Consider the following 24,606-nt stretch of genomic DNA (forward strand, 5'->3'; position numbering starts at 1 on the left):
TACCAGGCTTAACAGATGTACAACTTCTCAGTTGTTATGAAATGTTAGAAGATTTTCTGATCATTTTTCGTTGACCTTTAGGGAGAGAGTGTTTGGGAAAAGAGAGAAACGTCTCTTTCATTAGAGCAAGTAACAAACTTAAAGTTCTGTCAAATGTCATCAAGAGATGAAAGGGTTGTATGCATTTTCTTTTCTTGTTTAGCAAAACTGTGATAATATGTTGACTGTGAACATTCATTAGTGGAAAATACAGTATGACCATCACCGCTGTCCATGTCTTTAACCCTACTTTCATTCATTAAATAAATCAAATGATCATAAACTGCCTACAACCAAATCTCTTACCAAAGGCAGCGGATTTGTATTAGAGGTGTAAAAGTGCATGAGGTGCATCCTTACATGTATCAGAGACCTGTATGAGGACCAGAGCTACAGACATTTGAAACCTGTGAGTATCAAAGCATGTTCTATACTGTATGAACTCTGTTGTCAATCAGTGAAAATATACAGTATGAAATGTCAAAGAATACTTTTTTTTTTGTCCTTTCGGCTTATCCAGTGTGTTCAGGGTCGCCACAGCAGATCATTGTCCGCATGTTGATTAGGCACAGTTTTTACCCCGGATGCCCTTCCTGATGCAACCCTCCCCAATTTCTACCGGGCTTGGTATCGGGCTAGTGCACTGCACAGCTGGGAATGGGAATGGGCTAAAAAACATCCATTTACTAGCAAACAACTACATAAATGGATATATAATGCCAAAACATAGACACACCCCAATCTCATCAAAGACAAGCTTGATTTCCTTATTTATATACCATATACATAAAATCCAGAATCCAAATTTGCTATTAAGTATGTAATTTATGACTACAACTAAGTGAAGGTTATAAAAATGTGAAACACTACTATATATACTACTATACTATAACTCCAATGTGAACCAATGCTAAAACACCAAAAAGTGCTAACTAGTCTCTAAGAAGGAAAAAAAGCCATTCATTAACTCTACATCCCTAACGTGAAAAACAAAAGAAAACAGTAGAAGGAAAATGGCAGTTCACCCTACAGCTTCAAAACTATTTACAAGTAATATGTACAAGACAGAGATAATGTAAATTATACTATTTACAAAGTATACAATAAATGCACAAAACAATGGCACAAGGCCCATTAATCCAGTAATTCAAATGGTAAATGGTCTGCTCTAATATAACGCTTTTCTGCACTGCTTTTTATTCACCCATTCACACTCACAATCACACACACAGTCATACACCGAAGAGGGAGCTGCTATGCAGCTGGCCAACGCTCACCGGTAGCAACGAAGTTGGGGTTCAGTGTCTTGCTCAAGGACACTTGGACATGTGACTGGAGGAGCCGGGGATTGAACCAACAACTGTGGGATTGGTGGACAACCTCCTGCGCCACAGTCGCCCCTAATTCAATATTCCAAATACCAACAGCCCAAATTCCCAACAATGTTCAAAACTGCTTGGAGGCTGAGGAAAGTGTACATCTGCTTCCGCCAAATAAGTCAGTCTAGCTGGTGGGAACCAGACTTCAGGAAGTGTAAGATGGACCAATCAGCTCCCAGCCATTTAGGCAGGGCACCTACAACAGACACACAGTTTCATACAAACAAGGAGCACTCACACTCGCTCAAAACACTTCTTACAAAACACAATTTAAAAGGAAAAGGGCTGTAACGCTTTGATAGCTCCATTATTGCTGAATGTTTTATAGAGGTTTTGGAATAAACATACCCCTATCCCAGCTTTTTCAAGACATGGCTTCGAACTTAAAATATGCAAATATTTATTTGATTTTTTTGACTTTATACTATTTAGATAAAAACCTTTTTGAAAATTATTGTATTATCTGTATACCATTAATGAAAAAAGAATAATCCAACTCCTCAGATATCTTACTGTATCCTGTAATATATCTTAAATTAAGGATTAAAATTAAATTTGATCTGATAACCACTCTTCTATATTAAACCAAATCTTGAGAATTTTGCCATAACCCTGCTTTGTATTATCCACAATCAATATACAGATGCCAAAAAAAGATTACCATGAATCTTCTTTACGCAATGATTGGTTGCTCTTCAGCCTGCAGCCTGGATTATTTTGTTAGTCTGTACCATAGACCACCATCGTTGTCTGAAAACTAATGAAAACCCATCAACCAGACACACCGCTGTACTGGGTGATGTGTCATTGCTTAATTTTCTTTTCTTATAAGAAATATTAAGACTTGGTAAACATGCTCTGGTCCTTGTGCCTGCTGATCTTTGAGGTTACAGGCTTGTGACTGGTAGGGTTGATCCATAATTTAAATTTACAGTATCTCATAAACAATTATAATATAAAGATAAAAATATAATCTAAAATAAAAATGACAGACAGGTGTAATTTTAAAATGTATTTATTACCTTTATTTTGATTACCTTTATATTTTCTAAAAATACTTGTACTTGCAGAAAAAACAAAAATAATAGTTAGAAATAGAAACTCAATACATCTTCCATTATTCTCAGTCACTTCTAAATTAGTCTTATTTGAACTCGTGCTGAAAATTGAGCCAAATTAAGTCAAAACACCTTTGTAACACCTCTGGCATAATTAATGAAATGCAATTAACACAAGGGGGCACATAAACATTAGACTTATATATTATATATTAAGTATATACTTATATATTAAGTCTTATATATTATATTAGACATAAAAGTGTAAACTACTATTGGATTTACATGATTACCTTTAAATCCAATAAAAGTTTACACTTTTTTTATGTAAATGTAGCATTGTTGAGTGGAGTGGTAGATTTGTGTTTTTAAGTCATGTGTTCATTGTCAATATTGTGCAGATGATGATGATGATGATGATGACTACGACGAAGGAGCTTATCACAAGGGCTCTGTGTGCTCATATTGTGAATTCTGTGAGGTATGTCTGAAATGTAATGAGAAGAATTGAAGGTAATGAAATTGAATTTATAATCCTTTATAATTTACATACCTCTGCCCACTGTAATCATCTGCTTATTTGATTTCTTCTCAACTAAACCTTCTTCTTCAAGCACTGTGACAGCTGTGATAAATGTCCTTGTAAAGAGGGAGACAAGTCTGAACACTGTGGACACTGCAAGGTGAGAAAATAGACTACTACAATTACTAATAATAACCCATCAGGCTGTTGGTGATCACTGTCTGTCCAAGACTGACATTAGTCAGTGGTACATAATATTTTTGGTGACCTTAGAATTTTCATCCAGCACAAATATAAGGAAGACAATTTCATGAAGTATTTTATTGGCTCAAGTATACTGCAAAAGTCAGGAGTCTGATATCCAATCAGCATGTAGCTTAGACTATTGTCATGGTTTTAAGTCTTCTGCTCTTAATTCTTTACACTGGCTAATTAAATCAAATTTACTGTATAAAGACAAATCACAACTTTGCCTCTGTGGGCTTTTCATACCTCCATTCCAGCACTAGTCCTTCTAATACTATTGCTTTGGGTATAAATCATTTTGAATGTTCAACAAGATTAAGCTGCCTTTAAATCTACAATTGGACTGTACCAGTCCTAATCAGCATATGATGAAGAGAAAGTCAAAGATGGACAGAATAATAATTATGATGATAGCAGGCAAAGAATGTGTGATTTAAAAAGAAATTTAAATAAGCATGAGAACTTATTACTCTTTTTTTTTTAACTTGTTGACAGATCTGAGTTCACACATGTGGATCTGACTTCTTACTTACATCTTCTCTTTCTTAATTACTTTGTTTTCTTGTTCACAGATGTGCACTTTCTGCCATGTGTGTCCTGCCTGCGAGACCCTTTGCAAGCCTGGTAAGCAAACAAAAAAGATGTTTTGACAGTATCTCACTCACACCGGGAAAGAACCACAAGAAGCTTTTAACTGAGCCCTTTAGGCAAAGTTGTAAAATATCCAGTTCTCCTGAAAGTTTAGCACGTAAACTAAAGATGACCAAATAGGACTTGCTGCAGCGAATAATCCATGTGACATGTAATGTAGTTTATGTACACATAACACACTAAAACTGAGAAGGGTTGAGCTGTTGAATCAAATACAAATAGCTTTGTACAGCACATCACTGCAAGACTTCTCTGTGATGAGAAACTTAGCCCTTGGGCTCACAGACACCTTGTCTCTTTTTTCAGGAGGTTTTCTTGATGAAGTAACTGGATCCATCTACAAGTAAGTCAGATTTACCCTGAGCTGACACTTGAACTAACACTATTTATGGATACAGTGTTTGACCTCTGTTGGTCTCTCCATTCACAGGACTGTAGCTGATGTCTTTGATGATGATGATGATGACAAATGAACCCAACCATATGTTGCCACCATGTGGCCAAAGTAATATGTGTGATCTTCTCTTTTGATTTTCATTGTTATTGTTGTCTTTTTCCTTGAGAACACTACATGGTGACCCACCAAAGATTGATTAGAAATTGTTATTGGAATAACTTCATATGTTTGTGTCTCAGTCATGCCTTTAAGGAAAATTCTATATTTAAAATGTGTTAAATAAAAAAAGAAGGGACATTTTTACTGGTTGATTTATTGGTTGCTCTTAGACTGAAAGTATAAGGTGGATTCTTTAAGTCAACACCTCATTCTGAGCGTCATGATAATAGAGATTTAATCTCGTCATTCAAGACACCAATGATTACAGTAGAAACAACTAAAGAGATTTCTTGAGTCCCTCATCAGCTGAGATATAAGAGACTTGCACATACAACTCTGGCATGAGTTCTTCAGCTGTCAAAGTGCCTAGTCTGAATCGTGGTCTTATCAGAGTGTACCACCCTATTCCAGTTGACCTCAGATTCTTCCACATACCTTCTGACAAACTCTAACTAGAAGTAAAACTTTTTAAAACTCTTTGCCATAAAACTTTGCTGCTGATACTTAAAGTCCATGGGTTTCATAGGTGTCCTGGTGGGCTCCCTTACAGGTCTCAATTCTACACAGTGATTCTCTGTTTGAGGATGGCACAGCACAGGCGGATTCAAAGGTTCCCTGGATTACAAACAAATTAATTCACTGTTATGGTGTATTTTACTTGTTGCTATTATCTGCAATTTCTGTGATGAAGCCATAATTCAACATTTTTACTGAAATATTTGGAGTTAGCTCATTATAAGCAATGTACAGAGTAGATACAGAAATTTAGTTTCATCTTCTGTGAATAAGCATTCATCTGTCCTCCAATCAAGTTTAGTAGGTTGACTGTTAACTAAATTTTGCCAAGGTAAAGAGCACTTCTGGAGAAAAAAAATGGGAAAAGTCCCTATATTCAACATGCTACAGTGCATTATTAAGTGTCCTACACTGAGCAAAAACATGGTGAAGTGCCCTACAGGGTGCACTGCATGGAAGAGAAACTTTGTAAAGTGCCCTTCCAGAACATGAAGAGTAAAGTCTAAAGAGGAACATGATGTCTTATCATGTGGTCAGGCTGCTATCAGGCTCCAAACTATGACTGAAATTTGGTCAATGCAGATATCTGTCGTGGAAGCAATGTTTTGTTTAAAGGACACCTTCACTGATACCAAACTTTCTTCTTTTGGTTCTTTTTCGAGTATTACACGTAAATGAATGCCATTTAAGTTCCCTCGGACTTTCCTATATTAAAATATCTCTCTTCTAAGGGGAAAAACTCCTCCAGATGACGTCATTTGGAGGAACCTTTAGTTAAGATTATGTCATCTTGTTGCTCACACTATGAAGTTTGTGATCATGGTCAATCTGTTTGTCCAGAGCTCCCTCAGATAATATCATCTGAACTCCTAATAATGAAATACATTTACAAATGTTCGATTCTATCCATATGTTTTCTACATATTAAATAACTAAAAAGAACTGAAAAATCCATTCTGTGATGGAGGAATGGAAAATCCAATGAAGAGCTGCAAATTCAGTAATATCAGTAAGAATTCATTAAAATACACATTTATTTTTTCATTTTTCATTCAGTATGTTTGTGCAAATCTCTACATACTTATGTTCCTAATGATAGTAATGGGCAGCATGTTGTTGAAGTGGTTAGACCTGCCACCTCACAGCCATTGAAGGTCCCAGGTTCAAATCCATCAGCCTGCTGCAGCATTTCTGTCTGAAGTTTACATGTTTTTTACATGTTTTTACATTTGGGTTTCCTCCAGTTTCATCCCACAGTCCAAAGTCATGCACGTTAGATTAATTAGTGACCCTAAACTTGAAGATAAAAGTGCAAATTCATGTAACGTCTTGTGAAATGGATGAAAGCGAGTTGTATAGATAACAGAAGAACAAAAAAACTTTTCAGGAATGCTATATCTATAAAATGTAAAAATACGTGAAAACATCTTTTTAAACTGTTTTATTCACTGATGAATGGTGTGCTATGTTAGATTCTCCAGATACATGGATGGGGAATGGCCACCTTGTTCCAGCATAACTGACATCAGCAAGAAGGGCTAGAAACTGGGAAGTGTGATAGTTTGGATGTCATTCCCTAAGGGTGCTCCACAGGGTTTTATCAGGGGACCTATAAAGAGGACAGTAATGTACTGTGCCTTGAAACAGGAGATAAAGAAGGTAATCTTGGCTAATATGTTAAAATAGTCTTTATTTTTTGCAAACACAACATGAAAAAAGCACACTAGTGAGCTGCTGCTGCAAAAAAATTTGCTAATCTTAATCCAAAAAGTGTGGATGACTGACTTTCTTTGTAAGAAATTGATACATGGGATTCTAGTCCAAATTTTGAAATACCAGCAGGAGCCTGGCTTGATTTTCCATGGAAGGAAGGGTTAATTCCAATGTATGATGCTGGAAGTAGAGACTGAATGTTTAACTGCATTAAAAGGTTGTATTCAATAGCCGATGGTTGAAAGTCAGATATCAAAAGAACTTGAAGTGTGAAATGGAACCTACGCAGGGGAATGTTATAAGCCTCATACTTTAAAAAATCATTAATGAAACCGAAGAATTTTTAGCCCTGCCTGATTTAAAAAAGTGAAATCTGGGTCTTCACTAAGTCTGATCTGTAAATGTGTCATAGCTGATTTATTAATTTGCAGACCTATCTAACCTTTAAGAAATACTTTTGAACCAAGAGAGGGCAGCATTACGCCGTTTACTGTTTACTCTCCGTAGAAGAAGAAAACAGGAAACTTCCGCTTTTACGTAACGTAACAAAATCTAGTTGAGCACCAAAAAACACTCCGAAAGGGTCGTGGCGAATGGGGTTGGACAAGTTCTGCAGTGTGGACAATTCCGACCCATTCTGGGTGAGTTTATTTTCATGACCTTGGTTTTTTGTCTGGGTTTTAAAAGTCGCTCCAGTTGTTGTTATTAGCTAACGCTACCCGGTGTTCTGTTACTATGCCGCTAATAGACGTGACCCGTAAGTCATTACTGAGGCAAACAACACAGAAGCTAGCGTGAAGTTTCTGTAACCTCAGTCTGGTTTCACCGGTTGAACGTACAGCAGTCAGTGTTCCCATCTTACTATACTGCTTCATGGTGTAAGGTTCTAATATAACATTTAACTGTTAAAAGCGCGTTAACTGGTTTATGTCACCTAACTGTGAGCGTAGTTAAGGAAACCGCTTCGTTCATCTCCAAAACCATGTAAACAGTAGAGTACGTAACCCAACCTACTGCCATAACAGGAGATTACCTTTATAGAATAAATCATATCCTGACATCATTAATATAAGGGCTTGTGAAAATGACAGCGTACACCTGGTTGTTGAGTATGACATATTAATGTAGTGATGCCCAAGGAACACACACACACACACACACACACACACACACACACACACACACACCAGAAACTGGTCCACAAATTTTTTTGTCAGAGTCGAAAACAAAACATGGGGATGGCATGATTGGAATGATTTGAAAGTGTTTCCTGTAAATGGATTTTAATTATGGAATGTATATTAGCTTTAGTGGAGAGGAAGACAATCATCTTGCAAATGAAATATTTTAGTACAATGTGTGTAAAACAGCTGAAATGTAAGACCAGCAAGCTTAAATACAAGGTTTTTTTTTTTTAGGTGTTTGTGTGTCCATGCATGACTAATTCTAAACTTTTTGTTTAAGTTTGAATTAAAAGTCTGGTATTTCCAGATAACGCCCTCCCTCCCCCATTAAGCTTATTTTGAAAAACTGTGTGTTTGTAAATGTGTTTGTATGTTATGTCACTTAAGAGTCCACCTTATTTAAACTTTTTGACTGAGTTTTAATGCTTTGGGGGTTTTAATATTCACATGTATTGCCCTGAGAAGCTGTTAGTCAAACATTTTTTAAATCTCATTGACACTTTTAATCTATAACAGTTTCTGTCTCATTCCACACAAGAACATGGACACACTCTTGATCTTGTCTTAACAAACAGTTTTACTGTATTTAACCCTGAAGTCTGATGCTGTGTTTTCAGCCCATGTGCCTGTTGTATATGACATGGCTCTCCCTTGGCAAATGGTTAAATCAGGTGCTCCTCTGCAATGCTGTCGCGTAATTAACTCCTCCACTGCAGCTCAGTTCTCTGCTCCTTCAGTCATAACTAAGTAACTAACCCGACTGGTTTCCTTTGGTTTGATTCAAATGTTGAGACATTATCCAGTTTCTTTAAGCCATCCTGTCAAACCATATTGGCTACTGTGGTTCTTATGAAAACAAGGCTTTTTAAACCTGGATATGAGCGCTACATAAATGACGCTGCTCACTGCCAGATGCGTGCAGGAGAGCTAAGTGTAAGTTATAGAGTGTAAGATAGACAAGTTACAGGTGTCTTTTCAGATGAGACAGGCAAACTGTTCTTTTTCTGACGTTATTAACTTTCACAACACTTGTTTTATTTAAAACCATAAACCTTAATGTCACTCAATCAACCTGCCTGGAAAACTCTGATTAAGTGTGTGAGAACTTTTTTTATTAATAAGATTGTGAGCACTAGGACCTGTATTAGTCCTTCTTCTTATGACTCTTCAATACTCCACAGCTTCTTTCGATTCAGTAGACCTTCAGATGCTCCTGTCTCACTTGGAGAACTGGGGGGGCATTCGGGTGGTGCTTTAGATTGTTATAGGTATCACTTAACAGAGAGAGGTTTTACGTTCGTGTTGGAACTGCATTGGCATCTGCAGCACCTCTCACATGTGGAGTGTCTCAAGGATCCATTCCTGGGCCTCTTCTCTTCTTCCTGTATTTACTTCCTCCTGGATGAATTCTACAAAAACATGGCATTACATTACACCTTTATGCAAAAGACAGTCAAATTTATTTCCCACTAAAAAAGAAAATGCTTACTCTACAACATGACTCCTACAGTGCATTGAAGAAATCGAGGAATGGATGCCAATCAATTATTTGCACTTTAACGATAAAAAGACTGAGGTCATGTTATGGCGTAGTGATACCTCCAAAGTTCAGGTCAACCTGGGTTTCTTAAGTCAGTATTTGAAAAGTACAGCAACAAATCTGGGTGTGAGACTGGACAGTGATCTCAAACTTGTTGGACAGATTAGTTCAGTGGTCAAGTCCATATTTTTTCCTTTGAGACAACTGGCCAAAGCTAAATTATTCCTTACTCTGCATCACTTTAAGATTATTCCCCATTTATTATGACTCGCTTAGACTACTGCAATGTACTTTATGTTGGTCTTAGTCAGATGTCGATTGTTTTAGCCAGATGTCAATTGACTTCAGTTAGTTCAAAACGCTGCTGCCTCTACAAACTGATACAAAAACAACAGCACATTACTCCAATCGTGGCGTCACTTAATTTAAAAGTATTTTATTTGTTTTTAAACATTTAATGGTCTCACCCCACAGTATCTGTCCGACCTCCCTCTGCCGTACACTCCATACCTGGCATTTGTCTGTGACTTGTGTTTGTATGGAAGATTTAGAAGGTTTAAAAACCCACTCTGATAGCTTTCATAAAAAGGCAACAGAGATTATACTTAATCTTTGATCAGGCATTTCCCTAACCACAAATAGGTTAGTGTTGGTTTTCATTATATCAATGTAGAAACATCTGCCTGTTCCTGGTTTGCAGTTTACCCCTACCTGTGACAAGTTTCCATAATTGGACATTACATTATATTTTGTTAAACTTCTAAACTCATTTTATGTTACGCCAATACATGTATCAATATGCTGAAATGAATGTTTACCCTACTGTGCAGCTTAGCCAGATTTATTTTTATTTTTTGTTCTATCTGCTTTTGCTTTAACATCAGCATTTGCTGTACCACACTCTGAACCATTTTGGTGTTCCTCTGACCCTAGTCCAGAAACACATTTGTGGCACCTCAGAATGGTCACTTAAGATGGATTCACGCTCAATCTGTATGGCGTTGCAAAACCTGTGCACCCTGCAATTCTGTTATCTCAGCGCATGCCAGTCAGTTTTTTTTTTTTAACCACATGTCTACACTCATCCACAATCCCGACTGCAGTATTGGAGAGTGACAAGGGAACAAAAATGGCGCTTAAGCACAGTGTAAACTAGGCTTCACAATTATGGCAAAGATCATAATCAAGATTATTTTGTTATTATGAGTTTTGTCACACTGTAGTAGGGTGCACTATAAGATGCTGTAACTTTATACTGCCCTAGCAGAGTAGTGCTGTTTGTTGTAGGATAAATAAAGTGTATCCACTCATCCTTAACCAGTTAACATTAGCTCAGACTACTCTTTTAAGTCTCAGAATCTAGCAATTAATACGGCAATTGATGCCTTTAGCTGACTGGCTGGATAAAGGCACCAAGGAAAGCATCAACACATTTCTGCCATAATAGCCTGCTGTGCCTCTAAAGAATCTTAATATGATACAGTTAATGGGTCTCTTTAGGTCTGAAACCAAACCAGAGACTGAATTAAGTAGTTGCCATTTTAATTCTTGTTGGTTTGCTTTCTTGGCTCTTCTGTGGTAATGGAACGGCTAGATGTATGACAGAATGCTAACAGGCTTGGCAGGTGGCAGTTGAACTATCTTGTTGTGCATAATCTTCTGCTGAACTAATTATGCTGCAAAGGTATTGAGACAATTTGAGGTTTGAGTGAAGAGTGTAAGTGCAGCCACCACAGGGGAGCTTGAAAGCAGTACTCAGCAGTACAACATGCATTTTTGGCCTCTAAAGTTCCCTTACCTTCTTTTATCAGATGTTGGCTCTGCTACTTTTATGGTAAATTACTCTGATGACATTCACTTACTTTTACTTCAGAATTTATTTCAGCTTTTTTGTCTTTCTTTCCCTTCTCTCCTCTAGGATTGGAACCGAACATGGAACACTCCAAGCCCAGATTTCACCCAGTGTTTCCAAAACACTGTTCTTGTGTGGATACCATGCTTCTACCTTTGGCTGTGTGCTCCCATCTACCTCATCTACCTCCACAGCCACAACCGTGGCTACATTTGTATGAGTCTCCTAAACAAAGCTAAAACTGTAAGTGATAATGGCTGTAAACCTGACATGACTGTAAGTCATCTTTGATCATTGTAAGCAGTCAGTTGTGCTGCATATTGTTTATTTCAGCTTTCTCCATTATGCTGCTTGATCAGGGTAAAAATCACAATGATTGTAATATTTGACTCAATTACTTATTGACCTCAGGAACATCATGCATGTCTAAAAAGGCTTACATGCTGCATTTACTGGAACTTTAAACCTGTATAAAATAACATAAAACAAACATTGTAAATAATGAATAATTATTAATAAAGTGCTGTGCTAAAGTTTATGGTTAGCATTAGATTATCATAACATGAAATGGATATATTACTCTCTCTCCCAGCTGACTGGAAAAAAGCAACAAGAGAAATATACACACTGTTCTGCCAAGATGGCCATGCTGGGCCTCCTACTTATCAAAATAAGTAACACTTTGCAGTCTGGTTGCAAACCTCTTTGGGTCCAAACTCAAACCAAAGACTACCACTGGCTACTTACCTAAGGGTTAGCAGTAAGGCATGAAAACACACCACAGTAAAGGAAATGGGTGCACAGGATTTATAATGAAATACAAAACAAGAGCATTATTGTGAAATGGAATTGGGCAAAATAAGTTATCCTAATTCTTCTGTTTTCGTAATTGCTGGAAGCAAAAATTGTAATTGAAATCAAAACTCGATCAATTGCACAGCCCTACTCTCTAAATTATATCTTGGGTTCTTGGATCAGAGCAAAAACCCAAAGTCTAACACATTGTTAACCCTGAAATCATTCAAAAGATTCGTGTTATACTAGCAAATAAGTGGTTCATAGGGGGGAGAGATGTAACATATGGTGACAACTACTGGAAGACCTGAATAATGGATGTGTGTAATACTGTTAATCTTTACTGTTCATAAGAACTAGATTTGTCCGGAAGCTGTGAACTGTTCTTCTCCCTGCAGGCTGTTGGCCTTCTACTGTGGATGATCTGCTGGTCAGATGTATTTTACTCTTTCTGGGAAAGAAATCATAGCAGCAATGTTCCTGCACCAGTCCTCTTAGTCAGCCCAACCCTGTTGGGCCTCACCATGGTGAGAGTTTATTTAATTGTATTTGAATTATCACGATGAACAATTGGATTAAATTCATACAGTTTGCTGTAAGTCTAGTTTACTTTTACACAGTGTGAAGTGTATGTTTGTTTCAGATATTATTTGTATGTTTTTTTGAAGTATGCTGTTTAAGTATGTTTGTGCTCCAGTTGCTGGCCACCCTGATAATTCAGTATGAACGGATGAAAGGAGTTCAGTCGTCAGGAGTAATGCTGATATACTGGCTGCTGGCACTGCTGTGTGCCACTGTCATCTTCAGGTCCAAGATCCTCCAGGCCCTGGACCAGGTCAGTTTTGAATTTTAATTTAGTTTAAAAAAGGTAATAGTATATGTCTGATTATGGTCATGGTTACTTTTATGTATTAAAATTTTAATTCTTAGTAAGAATTCTTTAATTCTCACTTTAAGCAATGAGATCCCACATCAGAAGCACATCAGTGAGTCACCACTTTGCATAATCACATAATTATGTTCAGGAATGTGCCTTGAATGTGTGTAAGAAGTGGGTGACATTTTTTTATATCAATAACTACTGACGTATGCGTAGCATGAAATCACTTTGAGATTTGTCGACAAACGTAAAGTGCTTAATAATAAAATAATAAAATGAATTATTATTATTATTATTATTATTATTATTATTGTCATTATGAAAGCTGCGGAACTAGTCTAAGCCTACAGAACAGATAATCATATGCATGCTCCGTTGAGTCCTACTTTTGGAAATCAGTTTCAGACTGCTAAAAGTGATGGGTCTTCCTACCTTTTTATGCTTACTTTCCAATAAGAGAGTGCCTGCATTTTTCAGATTTTTATTGCAGCTCACTGATGTGTTTATACATGTTTTTAGACCCAGTGAAGCTCTTTGACAGAGACGATTGTTGGCTATAGCATGTGTTGATAGTAAAAAAAATAAAGAAAATAATCAGCAAGTCACTTTCTAAAGAGACTATTTCTTAAACAAAATATCTTCTATGTCTTATAATAATAATAGTGATGATTATTTATTTTTGTTAATTTTAGCCTTCAACAGTGTGTGTGTGGAGGTACACGACCTTCTACATGTACTACGCTCTGCTGCTGGTTGCACTAATCTTGTCCTGCTTGACGGACCAACTACCCCTCTTCTCCCAGGCTGCTAAAGATTCGGTTAGACTATCTCACACTTCTGAATCTGTCTATTTACCTACCCGCTCATCTCTATTCATTTTCTCACTGTGTCACTATTTTATTTCAAAAGGTTTGACAGTTAATTTCCACTTCATTACTTATTACTTGATTATTATTGTTTGTAATAATAGAATAGCTTAAAGGTTTTTCTATAAGCTTGCTGCTCCTTTAGTTAAAGTTATGGTCTATTATTGGGAGACAAAGTCTTAATATTTGAAGCCCACAAGCTATCCCCCTGCCTTTTGTACTTCAGTTGCATTTCTACTTCAGTTGTACAGTCTTTAAACCTCCTAAAACTATAAACTACTATCATATAAAACTTCATTAGGATTTGCTAATGTTGCTACAGCACACCAGGCTTCACTACTGTCTCACTACAATCATCAGCTCCTGTAGCTAATGTTATAACAAAAAGTTTATTTTAATTTTTTTTTTCAATAGTTTTAAAAAATATGTATTATTTACACAAATACAGACAAATCTAATCTGCAATAACCAATATCCTTCCCTTTTATTCAATTCTCAGAAAAGTCAGAATATTAAGTATGGCGAAACAAAAAACAGATGTCCTTTTGGAGGGAAAACAAAAAATAGATAAAAAGTTTGTGAAAATAAGTTTAAAAAACATTCATATATTAATGCACATTTGTGAAGACGCCATTAATGCTAAATGATATATACAGGTTTTGGAGCAACAGACACTGCCATCATCTTTTTCAAGAAAGCTCTTGCCAAAACATTAGAACCACCTCTTCTTATAATGCACTCTAGTATTAATCCATTACCCACTTTGACCTCAATACTAAATAGATAGTAGAATTGTCAACTTTCTAACAGTTTCAACCTAAAAACTGAGAAATTATAATCATGTAAAAGTAGAATTCATGGCAGAGCTACTATATTGGATTGCAGTAAATTGCACAGGTGATCATAACGGTGTGTGAGTGTGTATAAGGAGGAGCTGGATCACGAATGCAAAGCTTTAAATAAGGGCTGGTTGAAAATTGAAATAAGATTTGTTTCTATCTGTATTTCTCCAACTTGACAAATTTCTTGTGGACAAATTAGTTGGTACTTTTGCGCGATCACCACCACTAAATAACTTGAAACTGAGAAAGGTTAGTAAAAAATCAGAAATAAAAGAAATCAAAATTTCACTTTGCTTTTTATTTTTCATTCAAAAGGAGATTTTATATAATAAAATAAAGAAAACCTTGGATATTAGTCATTTAGATATTTTAAATGGAGAAAAGACTCTCTGTAGTTTAGTATCATCTTAAGAAAGAAAAGGAGAGAGTTGAGTCAACTCCAAGCAACTTGATGTCTCTGTGCACACATCTGCAAATATTATTGAGAAGTTTAAGGTGCATTTGATTGTAACCAACCTCCTTGGACATAGGCAAAGTGAGAATGGTGACAAAGACGACCCATGGGGAATCCACTATAGACAAAATATAAATATTTAAATTTGCTGAAATGCATACTGACAAGTCACAGTGTCTCAGAGAAAATGTCTTTATTAAGGGACCCACAAAACATTGGACTGTTCTGATGTGGTATTCTATGAGTTTGCTAAAGAGGAATGGGTTAAATTACCTGTTGGCAGGTGCAGAAGTGTCACTGAGACCTATAGAAATCATTTGTTTGCAGCGCTTGCCTGTAAAAATCGCGTGAGGGAAAATTATTATACTAAATAATTATACTAAATAAAAAACATTGAGATTAAGGTTTCTAGCATTTGTGTTTTTAGTGTGTGTGTGTGTGTGTATGTATATTTAACCTAAAATATGTACTAGTAAAGCTTAACAGCATTCATCAGCCCCCTCTTGTAATGTTTATGTCTGAATGGGGCTTTATTTAAAGTCCAATATATCCGTTTAAAACAAAGGTTTAGCAATCTTAAATTGACCTACAACTAACATACAAAATGTATAATATCTGTACAGTTTCTAGATGCTTCACTGGTCAGTATTTCAGCAGCAAAAATATTTATTGTGTGTAACTAGGATGTTTGTGCCTTTAGAACCCCTGCCCTGAGCGTGGAGCTTCTTTCCTCTCCCAAATAACGTTCTGGTGGATCACCAGGTGAGCAGAAGTTAAATACTGTATCCGTGCAGTGCAGTGTATGTTTTGTAAGTGCCCATGTCAGAATTAGACCCATCATTGATAAATTTGGCACCTGATTCTGATTTTTAAGTAAATGGTCTGCAATTATATAGCTCTTTTCTACCACTTGGCACTCAAAGCGCTTCTTATTCACCCATTCACACTCACAATCACACACACACACACATACACCGATGGGGGAGCTGCTATGCAGCTGGCCAACACTCACCGGGTTTGGTCTTCCTCTAGACCTCCTGCCTGGCAGCTCCAACCTCAGCATCCTTCTACCGATATATTTCAAGTTTCTCATCTGAACATGTCCAAACCACCTCAATCTGGCCTCTCTGACTTTAAAATATCTAACATGAGCTGTCCCTCTGATGTACTCATTCATGATCCTGTCCATCCTCGTCACTCCCAAAGAGAACCTCAACATCTTAAGCTCTGCAACCTCCAGCTCTGCCTCCTGTCTTTTCTTCAGTGCCACTGTCTCTAAGCCGAACAACATCTCTGGTCTCACCACCGTCTTGAACACCTTTCCTTTCATTGTCGCTGATACTCTTTTATTACACAACACACCTGACACTTTTCTCCAGCCGTTCCAACCTGCTTGCACTCACCTCTTCACCTCTTTTCAACACTCTCCGTTGCTCTGAATCGTTGACCCTAAGTACTTAAAGTCCTGCACCTTCTTCCACTCCAGACGTCCTCATACAATACCACAGCTCCTCTCTCGGCACCCTGTCATACGCTTTCTCTAAATCTACAAAGATTATATAAATATATATAAACACACATACACACATACATACATACATACATAAGTTTTGTTGTTGCTTGTTATAGGCTTCAGTTTTGTCCTCTATCGCTTTGAAAACAAGTTAGGGAAGGATTTTTCATTGGCCAGTATAGACCAGAGGAATTACAATTGCAGCACCCAAAACCACTTTCATTGTTCATGTTGAAGAAAGTAACCTTGTCCTTTTAATTCTGAATATTCTGATATAATCTAAAATATTTCTCGTGCATTTGATTATAATTTAACAAAGAGTTATAGTTTGTTAAATAATACAAATGGAAAAATATTGTTATAGAATTGTTGAGACACTTTCAGAAAGGACCCTGGCATGCCCCTATAAAAATCTATTAAAGATCTCAGACTTATAGATTTTTGTAAACTTTTTCTTTCCCACGCTGTCCCACTTGTGCTATAACTATTGAAACAACTGGTAACAGATCCCATACCTGAATTGATATTTGATCGCTAGTATTTTAGTAGTATAGTTGGTCAAAAGAAACTTATAAATTCACTGGAATGTTGCACTTAAACTTACGCTTGATTACCTCAATGTGTTTCTTTAATTTCTGATGTAATATTAATATTACTTTATTTTTTATTTATTTTTATTTTTTATGGCCTCCCTGTTTTGCCTTTTTTTTTTTTTCTTGTGTTTTGTGTGGGTGTGTGAGTGTGTGAGTGTGTCATCTTTTGTTCTAAATCACTGGGTTGCTGAACATGCTTCTCTCCTCCTTCTCACTCTCCACTAGGATGATGGTGACTGGTTACAAGCATCCCCTGGAAGAGAAGGACCTCTGGTCTCTGAACCAAGACGACTGCTCCCATAAAGTAGTACCACAGCTGGTCCATTGCTGGAATACTGAATGCCAGAAGGTCAAAAGGTCAGGATCTCAGTAGAACAGGGAATGGCTACTATAGGAATAGCCCAAATATATTCTATGTAGCCTATTTGTGTATATGCAGATAATAATTATATATTCTCACAAAAAACTGTTTTAAGATCTGGGGTATGGTCATCCTCCATACACTAAATGTATTACTGAATGAAAACGTCATTTTTAACTTACTAGTATTTATTACCATGAGCAGTACATATATGAGAGACCATAAAAAGCCTAGTCACAATCCCAAATGTCTTATCATATTCTTTAAGTTTATCAGGTCACACGAAATTATCATGCTCAACAGGTCATCCAGAAAGTATTAAATAGTAAATGGTCTGAACTTTTATAGCTCTTTTCTACCTATTGACACTCAAAGCGCTATACGTTGCTTTTTATTCACCCATTCACACTAACAATCACACACAGACCGAAGGGGGAGCTGCTATGCAACTGGCCAATGGGCGACTGTGGCGCAGGAAGGTAGAGCGGTTGCCCATCAATCTCACAGTTGTTGGTTCAATCCCTGGCTCCTCCGGTCACATGTCGAAGTGTCCTTGAGCAAGACACTGAACCCCAACTTAGTTGCTCTCGGTGAGTGTTGGCCAGCTGCATAGCAGCTCCCCCATCGGTGTATGAATGTGTGTGTGATTGTGAGTGTGATTGGGTGAATAAGAAGCAGTGTAAAGCGCTTTGAGTGCCAATAGGTAGAAAAGCGCTATATAAGTGCAGACCATTTACCAATGCTCACCGGGAGCAACTAAATTGGGGATCAGTGTCTTGCTCAAGGACACTTCGACGTGTTTGAAATCTTAGCACATTTATTAAAAATAAAAACAAAAACAAAATCACATGTAACACCTATTACAGCCACAAGTATTTTTGAGTATGATGCTACAAGTTTGGGACATCCATTTGTGGGGAGTTTCTTCTATTCTTCTTTGCAGTACCTCTTAAGCTCCATCAGGTTGGATGTGGAGTGTTGGTGCACAGCCATTTTCTCCAGAGTTGTTCAATCGGGTTTAAGTCTGGGCTGTGGCCGGGCCACTCAAGGACATTCACAGAGTTGTCCCATAGCCACTCCTTGTTATCTTGGCTGTGTGCTTTGGATCACAGTTTGGAATAAGGCTGTAAGAGAACAAAATGTGGAAAAAGTTAAGCTAAGTTCATACTTTCTGGATGCACTGGAATGCACAGCACCTTAATCCATGTGTGAAAATTACCAGCAAACACAATACTCATTATATTGTGTTTGCTCGTATTGTTTTTTAATAACCAATATGGCATTTACTGATCTACTGATTTCCCATAATAATAAAAAAAATAGTCTGCCCTCACAAGACACACTTCTAACTGTTTTCATCACTAGTCACTGTAGCAGATGCATTGTAAAATTTTAAATAATGTCAAAATATATTAATATTGTATTGTATATATGTATTAATATTAATGTATTAATATAAGACACTTCTGACACCTTTCTAACTTTTTCTAAATCTATTTTATTTAGAATATTTACAGTAACTGAATCAGTCTTCCATTCCACACTATTCCAGAACAGAGGAGAAAACTTTGTACTCCCCCAGGCAGGTCCCTCAAAGTGAGAGTAAAGAGGGCAGAGCTTTGGAAGAGTCTGAAATCTTGCTTGTAAAAACACAAACGAAAACAAGAGAGCCCTCTTTGTTGTGGGCACTGTGCCTGACATTTGGGCCTTATTTCCTCATCTCCTGCCTCTATAAGTTCATCCAGGACATCCTCATGTTCGTTGGGCCTGAGATCCTCCGGTGAGAAAAAGCCTTATTCTAAATATCCTTATTCTTTATTATTATTTAGCGTTATATTGTAAAATCAAACTGCCTCGTAGCTTTTGATTTGAAAGGACATTTTAAATGATGTGGGGCTCATACACCGATCATCCACAAGATTCAATCTCTTTTTCTTGGTCCTATCTAGGCTCCTTATCTCCTTCGTCAACAACTCCAGCGCCCCATCCTGGCAGGGCTTCTTCTACACTGCTTTGCTTTTTGTATGTACCTGTGTGCAATCACTCATCCTCCACAAGTACTTCCATGTTTGCTTCATCACAGGCATGCGACTGCGCACTGCCATCATTGGTGCTGTCTACAGGAAGGTACAGATGCATTTCCTCTTAAAGTCTATGGAAATACAGTAAAGTATAAGTGACTTGATAGAAGCACTAAATAGCAAGCAATCGAGTTAATGAGTCTTAAAACTGGATTCTTCTCACTTCTCCTGTTTTTACTGTAGATGTTTTTACTTGCTTTAGAGTAATTCATGATATTCTAGTTAAAACATACAGTAACTTGATATTCTTTAATTCATGTTTTTTAAATGTTCCTGTTTCAGTTGCATGAATCTCAGTATAGCTTAGATTCTACAGCTGGACTCCAAAATTAAGGATTTATCTCTGATTTCTGAAGTGCATCTGCTCTTTCAGGCTTTGGTTATAAGCAGCGCAGCACGTCGCACCTCCACTGTGGGAGAGATTGTCAACCTGATGTCAGTGGACGCTCAGCACTTTATGGACCTCATCACTTACATCAACATGATATGGTCTGCACCTCTGCAGGTTGCGCTGGCCCTCTACTTTCTCTGGAAGGTAGGATTACACTACGATTGCTTCACAAAATGTTCACACCCATGACGCTTTACATTTTAAATTAAATAAATTGTCTTGTTTCTCATCAATATTGCATATTATAAACCATACAATTATTTCCATTCATTATTATCTCCAATAACCCAGCACTGCAGAAAACTTTTATTAATTTTTATTTTTATTTGATGATGATTATTATTATTTATTATTATATCTTTTATTTAAATTCTTCTTGTCACTGTACAGAACCTGGGTCCATCTGTATTGGCTGGAGTGGCTGTGATGGTTCTCTTGGTTCCTGTTAATGGTGTTATTGCCATGAAAACTAAAACCTACCAGGTGGGACTTCTCCAGACACACATTGTAACATTTATCTGTAACATATACCTCCTCTGCTTAAGCCATATAAAACATGCAGAATAGTTAGATTTAATTCCCCTTTTAATGTCCTGATAGCTCAAAAGCCCATAAAGCCAAGCGGTCAGGCAATGAAAGGCTACCTCTAAGTTTCAGTCAGCCTAGTTTTTGCAATGTGTCCTGTAATAGTCAGACCTCTGACTACCTTTTCAGTTAGTATGTGAGAATAGAATCTTCAGCTACTAAAAAGCCCAAACAAATACATGCAAGTACAAATGTATGGAAAGGTTTAGGCACTTCTAGGAAATTCCATATTTAGTTTTTACATGCTGGTTCTTTGAGGTGTGTTCAGGTGCCACTTATGCCCAAGACAACATAAGGCGACGCAGCATTCGGCTTTCATTGCAGCACGTTCTTCAGTGTTGCCTTCGTGTGTCTCTGCCTGAAGACCTATCTATTGTGTTTGGTCATGTTTGCAATGAAAATAAAGAAAACGGTGTACTTGCTGTTTTGATTATTCTAGAGGTAGCACAGCTGCCCTACTCACCCAAGCTGCTAACACTGAGGTTTTAAAATTACTATTGTCTAAGGTTGTAGCATTGTGTGGTTTGTATTTGTGCCTTTACATTGTCTGCATGTGTGTTGGGCAGGTGGCTCAGATGAAAAGTAAGGACAATCGCATTAAACTAATGAATGAGATGTTGAATGGCATCAAGGTGCTAAAGCTGTATGCCTGGGAACTGGCCTTCAAGGACAAGGTGGGAGAAATTCGTGAGAGTGAGCTGCAAGTCCTGAAGAAAGCTGCCTACTTGAGGGCAATCTCCACCTTCACCTGGGTCTGTGCACCTTTCCTGGTGAGTCTAGGACAGAAAGACAGATATGCAACACAACATAGAATTGAAGTACATAGTTTCTTCCTTTCATAATGATACAATTACAACAATAGCATGTACAGTAATAATTGTATCATGACAATGATTATAAAAGAGTTATAATGACATTAAGATCACCTTGTCTTGTTATCTCTCGCCCCTGTGCTGGGTCACTGTACAGGTTGCCCTGTCAACTTTCGCTGTGTATGTGCTGGTCGATGAACATAATGTGCTTGATGCTGAGAAGGCTTTTGTGTCACTGGCGCTTTTCAACATCCTGCGTTTTCCTCTTAACATGCTGCCAATGGTCATCAGTAGTATGGTGCAGGTTGGTGTGCCTCTTTCACATGCCCATCATGCAGTTCCACTGGATAGATTAACCATGTTAGATTTTCAAGTAAAAAGAAATAAGATGTGGAAGAAATCTAGTGATTAACTTACTGAACTTAGCTTTCAAGATGGAAAGAACTCTCTACACTTAAGATTAGGGGATTCACTCTGAGCAACAACCAGTCAACAGAAGTCAGAATGTCAGTTCACAAAAAAAAACAAAAAAGGTCATTTAGGTTTAATTTGTTCATGGGGTCACATGAACATGAGTTTGGTGGTGAGGGGGTAAAAATGGTCAGTAAAAAGAATTTTTCATTGTATTACTTTATTTTTTTATATTTCTGAAATAATATAAATTTCCTGTTGTAATATAAAGTGTGACTTAATAGCCGTCCAGATACATGTTTTGGAGCGTTTTGAGTACTATACTTAGTAGGCTTCCCAAACGACATGAGATAGTGAGAGAGCTTCATTTCAAAAATTCAAGAATTTCCTAGAAGTGCCTGTACTTGCATGTATTTGTTTGGGCTTTTTAGTAGCTGAAAATTCTATTCTCACATCAAATGCTAATTAGATAATTGGAATTTATTTTGTGGTTATAAAATTACAAGTCAAACTTTTTAAAAAATGGATATAGCAACATTTGTTTAGTGCAAATGCATAGGATGTGAATTGATGTTTGATAGTAATTTCTATACAAACTAACTATAGTTGAAAAAGTTGAAATGGCATTAACCTGGAGCAACAGACAGACAGAGGTTGTAGGATTACCACTGTTTTGAAAGACTTGTGCAAAAAAAAAAATAAAGTTGGATCTGGGTCAGCATTTTATACAATGAAACACGACTCTGTTCAAGGTGCTGCATTGGCCAGTCATGTATATGCAAGTGCACATTCCTGGTGATTACTTTGTTACATTAACAGTGTAGTTCTGCTGTTTGTGGTCACAAACACTTAGCTCAAAAACTTTAGAGAGTTGCCTGTGAGTATTATGAACCACTGAGCTGTGTCATATCACCTAATAAACTTGCTGCAAACCTAATTCCATAAAGCTCCAATAGGTTGCACTAGACACAACATGTTATTTTATTGGACTGATCGCTTAAAAGGTGTCATATGGTGTCATATAAACTTATATTTAGAGGTTAATAATTTTGATGAATAGATGACTTAATAATATTGTGTAGGAAGAAAAAGAGTTGAAAAGTGTGTAAAAATCTGAAACCTGTCTTTCTTCAGGCCAGTGTGTCTTTGAAGCGGCTGAGAGTCTTTCTATCACACGAAGAGCTGCAGAAAGACAGCGTGGAGCACAAAGCAATCGAAGGCTGTGAGACATTAGTTTTAACTTCTGCTTCTCTTTCTGTTATGCCTCCCTTTTTTGTCTCACAACTACACATTCCCACATGTTGTATTTCTTGTTTTGTGTGTGGGTGTAGTCAAGTCTGTACAACACAACAAAGTATTTCAAAATCTAACAATCAAGCTGTGCTTGACTGTAGGCTGTCAGTCAAGGGCTTGGTTAAGGGTAGTAATTAAAACCATTTTTATTCATAGACCACCAATTTCAGCAGCTCAGTATTATTTGGATAATTGGCTGCTCACTTGTTATCCATGGCCAGGTTTATAACACCCACCCCACAGTAGGTACACCTCAGTCAAAGTTAACAGTTTATTAGTATGTCAAGTGTTTAGGGCAATATTAACTGCTCAAATTCAGCCACATGCTTCAGAATGTTTTGGGCAGTGCTTCAATGACCCAAAGCATACTGTGAAAGCAACCCAAGACTTGTGGAATTTGCCCTATACAGAAGTGGAATCTCAGCTGTATTCTACTACTTAAGGACAAGTTAAAGGCACAACACCCTAAGAACAAGCAGAAACTGAAGATAGCAGTAGTATAGACCTCGTAACAGTGGAGAAACATCTGGCAATGTCAGTGGGTTCCAGACTTCAGGTCCTTTTACTTCAAATATTGGCCAACAAATAATTACACTGACAATTTAACAGACTGTCTAAATATTAACATAGTAACATATTTGAGGGTCTGTGGGGGTCTAAAAAGGCTTTAATTCCTATTTATTTTGTCCAGTATTTTCAACCAAGCCTTTAATGAAAGCTGACAGTCTACATTTAGAACAAATTTTGTTTTCTATCAAATGTGCAATGTGGTGGCATATAGAGCGAAAATGATAAACTCTTTAACTGTCACAAAATATGTATTTAGACGTGACGTATGTGGGCATATTTCACATACAGTATATTTCTTTCTCTTAGCCCCAAACAGTATCTTCATAGTGGATGGAGTTTTCAGCTGGTCCCGAGCTGAATCATCGACACTCAAGAGGTCTGTATCATCCATCCTCAGGAGGCTTTAGTATATTCACCTAAATAATTTAATAAAAACATAAATATGTCCAAAGTGGCTCTTACTTTGTTTAAGTCTGTCTTTAAACAGTATACATTTGTCAGATCATTTCATTTGCATGGTTAGACAGTTGCTGAGACTTTTTTACATATAGCAAATTCAGATTTCTGTTTAACATTTAGCTAAAGCTAAAATTAGTTTTTGAGTGCACAAATATTTATGTTTTTATTATTATGTAACTATTATCAATCAGTGCACAATGTTTGAGTTTTGTGTTTGAGTTAAGAGTGTGTAATATATTTTTTAATAGGAGTTTAATCTATACTTAATATGTGTGCAGGATAAATGTGTCTATCCCAGAAGGCTCTCTAGTGGCTGTGGTGGGACACGTGGGCTCAGGAAAATCCTCGCTGCTGTCTGCACTGCTTGGAGAGATGGACAAACTAGAAGGAACTGTTGCTGTCAAGGTGGCTGCTCTTGTTCAATCACAACAGTGCACACTGAA

The 24,606-nt window shown here is 37.1% G+C and overlaps 2 protein-coding genes across 4 annotated transcripts in view; both read left to right on the forward strand.

Moving 5' to 3' along the window:
* LOC137100445 (sarcoplasmic reticulum histidine-rich calcium-binding protein) overlaps window positions 1–4,596 on the forward strand; it is a 6,857-nt gene extending 2,261 nt beyond the window's left edge. Inside the window, exons 2-6 of one of the 2 annotated variants that reach the window (XM_067478281.1) lie at window positions 2,878–2,957; window positions 3,091–3,159; window positions 3,818–3,869; window positions 4,203–4,239; window positions 4,327–4,596. In XM_067478281.1, coding sequence (XP_067334382.1) covers window positions 2,878–2,957; window positions 3,091–3,159; window positions 3,818–3,869; window positions 4,203–4,239; window positions 4,327–4,369 — 281 coding nt within the window. In that variant the 3' untranslated portion in view covers window positions 4,370–4,596. The remainder of the gene's footprint in view (window positions 1–2,877; window positions 2,958–3,090; window positions 3,160–3,817; window positions 3,870–4,202; window positions 4,240–4,326) is intronic. The other variant, XM_067478282.1, reaches the window with a different exon arrangement.
* Window positions 4,597–7,193: 2,597 nt separating this feature from the next.
* Window positions 7,194–24,606, forward strand: part of abcc1 (ATP binding cassette subfamily C member 1 (ABCC1 blood group)) — a 28,409-nt gene continuing 10,996 nt past the window's right edge. For both annotated transcript variants that reach the window (XM_067477124.1, XM_067477125.1), the window contains exons 1-16: window positions 7,194–7,322; window positions 11,324–11,500; window positions 12,451–12,579; window positions 12,750–12,887; window positions 13,625–13,750; window positions 15,795–15,856; window positions 17,426–17,557; window positions 19,114–19,341; window positions 19,511–19,688; window positions 20,016–20,177; window positions 20,424–20,516; window positions 21,185–21,388; window positions 21,588–21,734; window positions 22,976–23,063; window positions 24,011–24,080; window positions 24,442–24,568. In XM_067477124.1, coding sequence (XP_067333225.1) covers window positions 7,275–7,322; window positions 11,324–11,500; window positions 12,451–12,579; window positions 12,750–12,887; window positions 13,625–13,750; window positions 15,795–15,856; window positions 17,426–17,557; window positions 19,114–19,341; window positions 19,511–19,688; window positions 20,016–20,177; window positions 20,424–20,516; window positions 21,185–21,388; window positions 21,588–21,734; window positions 22,976–23,063; window positions 24,011–24,080; window positions 24,442–24,568 — 2,109 coding nt within the window. In that variant the 5' untranslated portion in view covers window positions 7,194–7,274. The remainder of the gene's footprint in view (window positions 7,323–11,323; window positions 11,501–12,450; window positions 12,580–12,749; window positions 12,888–13,624; window positions 13,751–15,794; window positions 15,857–17,425; window positions 17,558–19,113; window positions 19,342–19,510; window positions 19,689–20,015; window positions 20,178–20,423; window positions 20,517–21,184; window positions 21,389–21,587; window positions 21,735–22,975; window positions 23,064–24,010; window positions 24,081–24,441; window positions 24,569–24,606) is intronic.

Source organism: Channa argus, chromosome 15 (genome assembly GCF_033026475.1).
Source record: "Channa argus isolate prfri chromosome 15, Channa argus male v1.0, whole genome shotgun sequence".
Classification (NCBI taxonomy): Eukaryota; Metazoa; Chordata; class Actinopteri; order Anabantiformes; family Channidae; genus Channa; species Channa argus.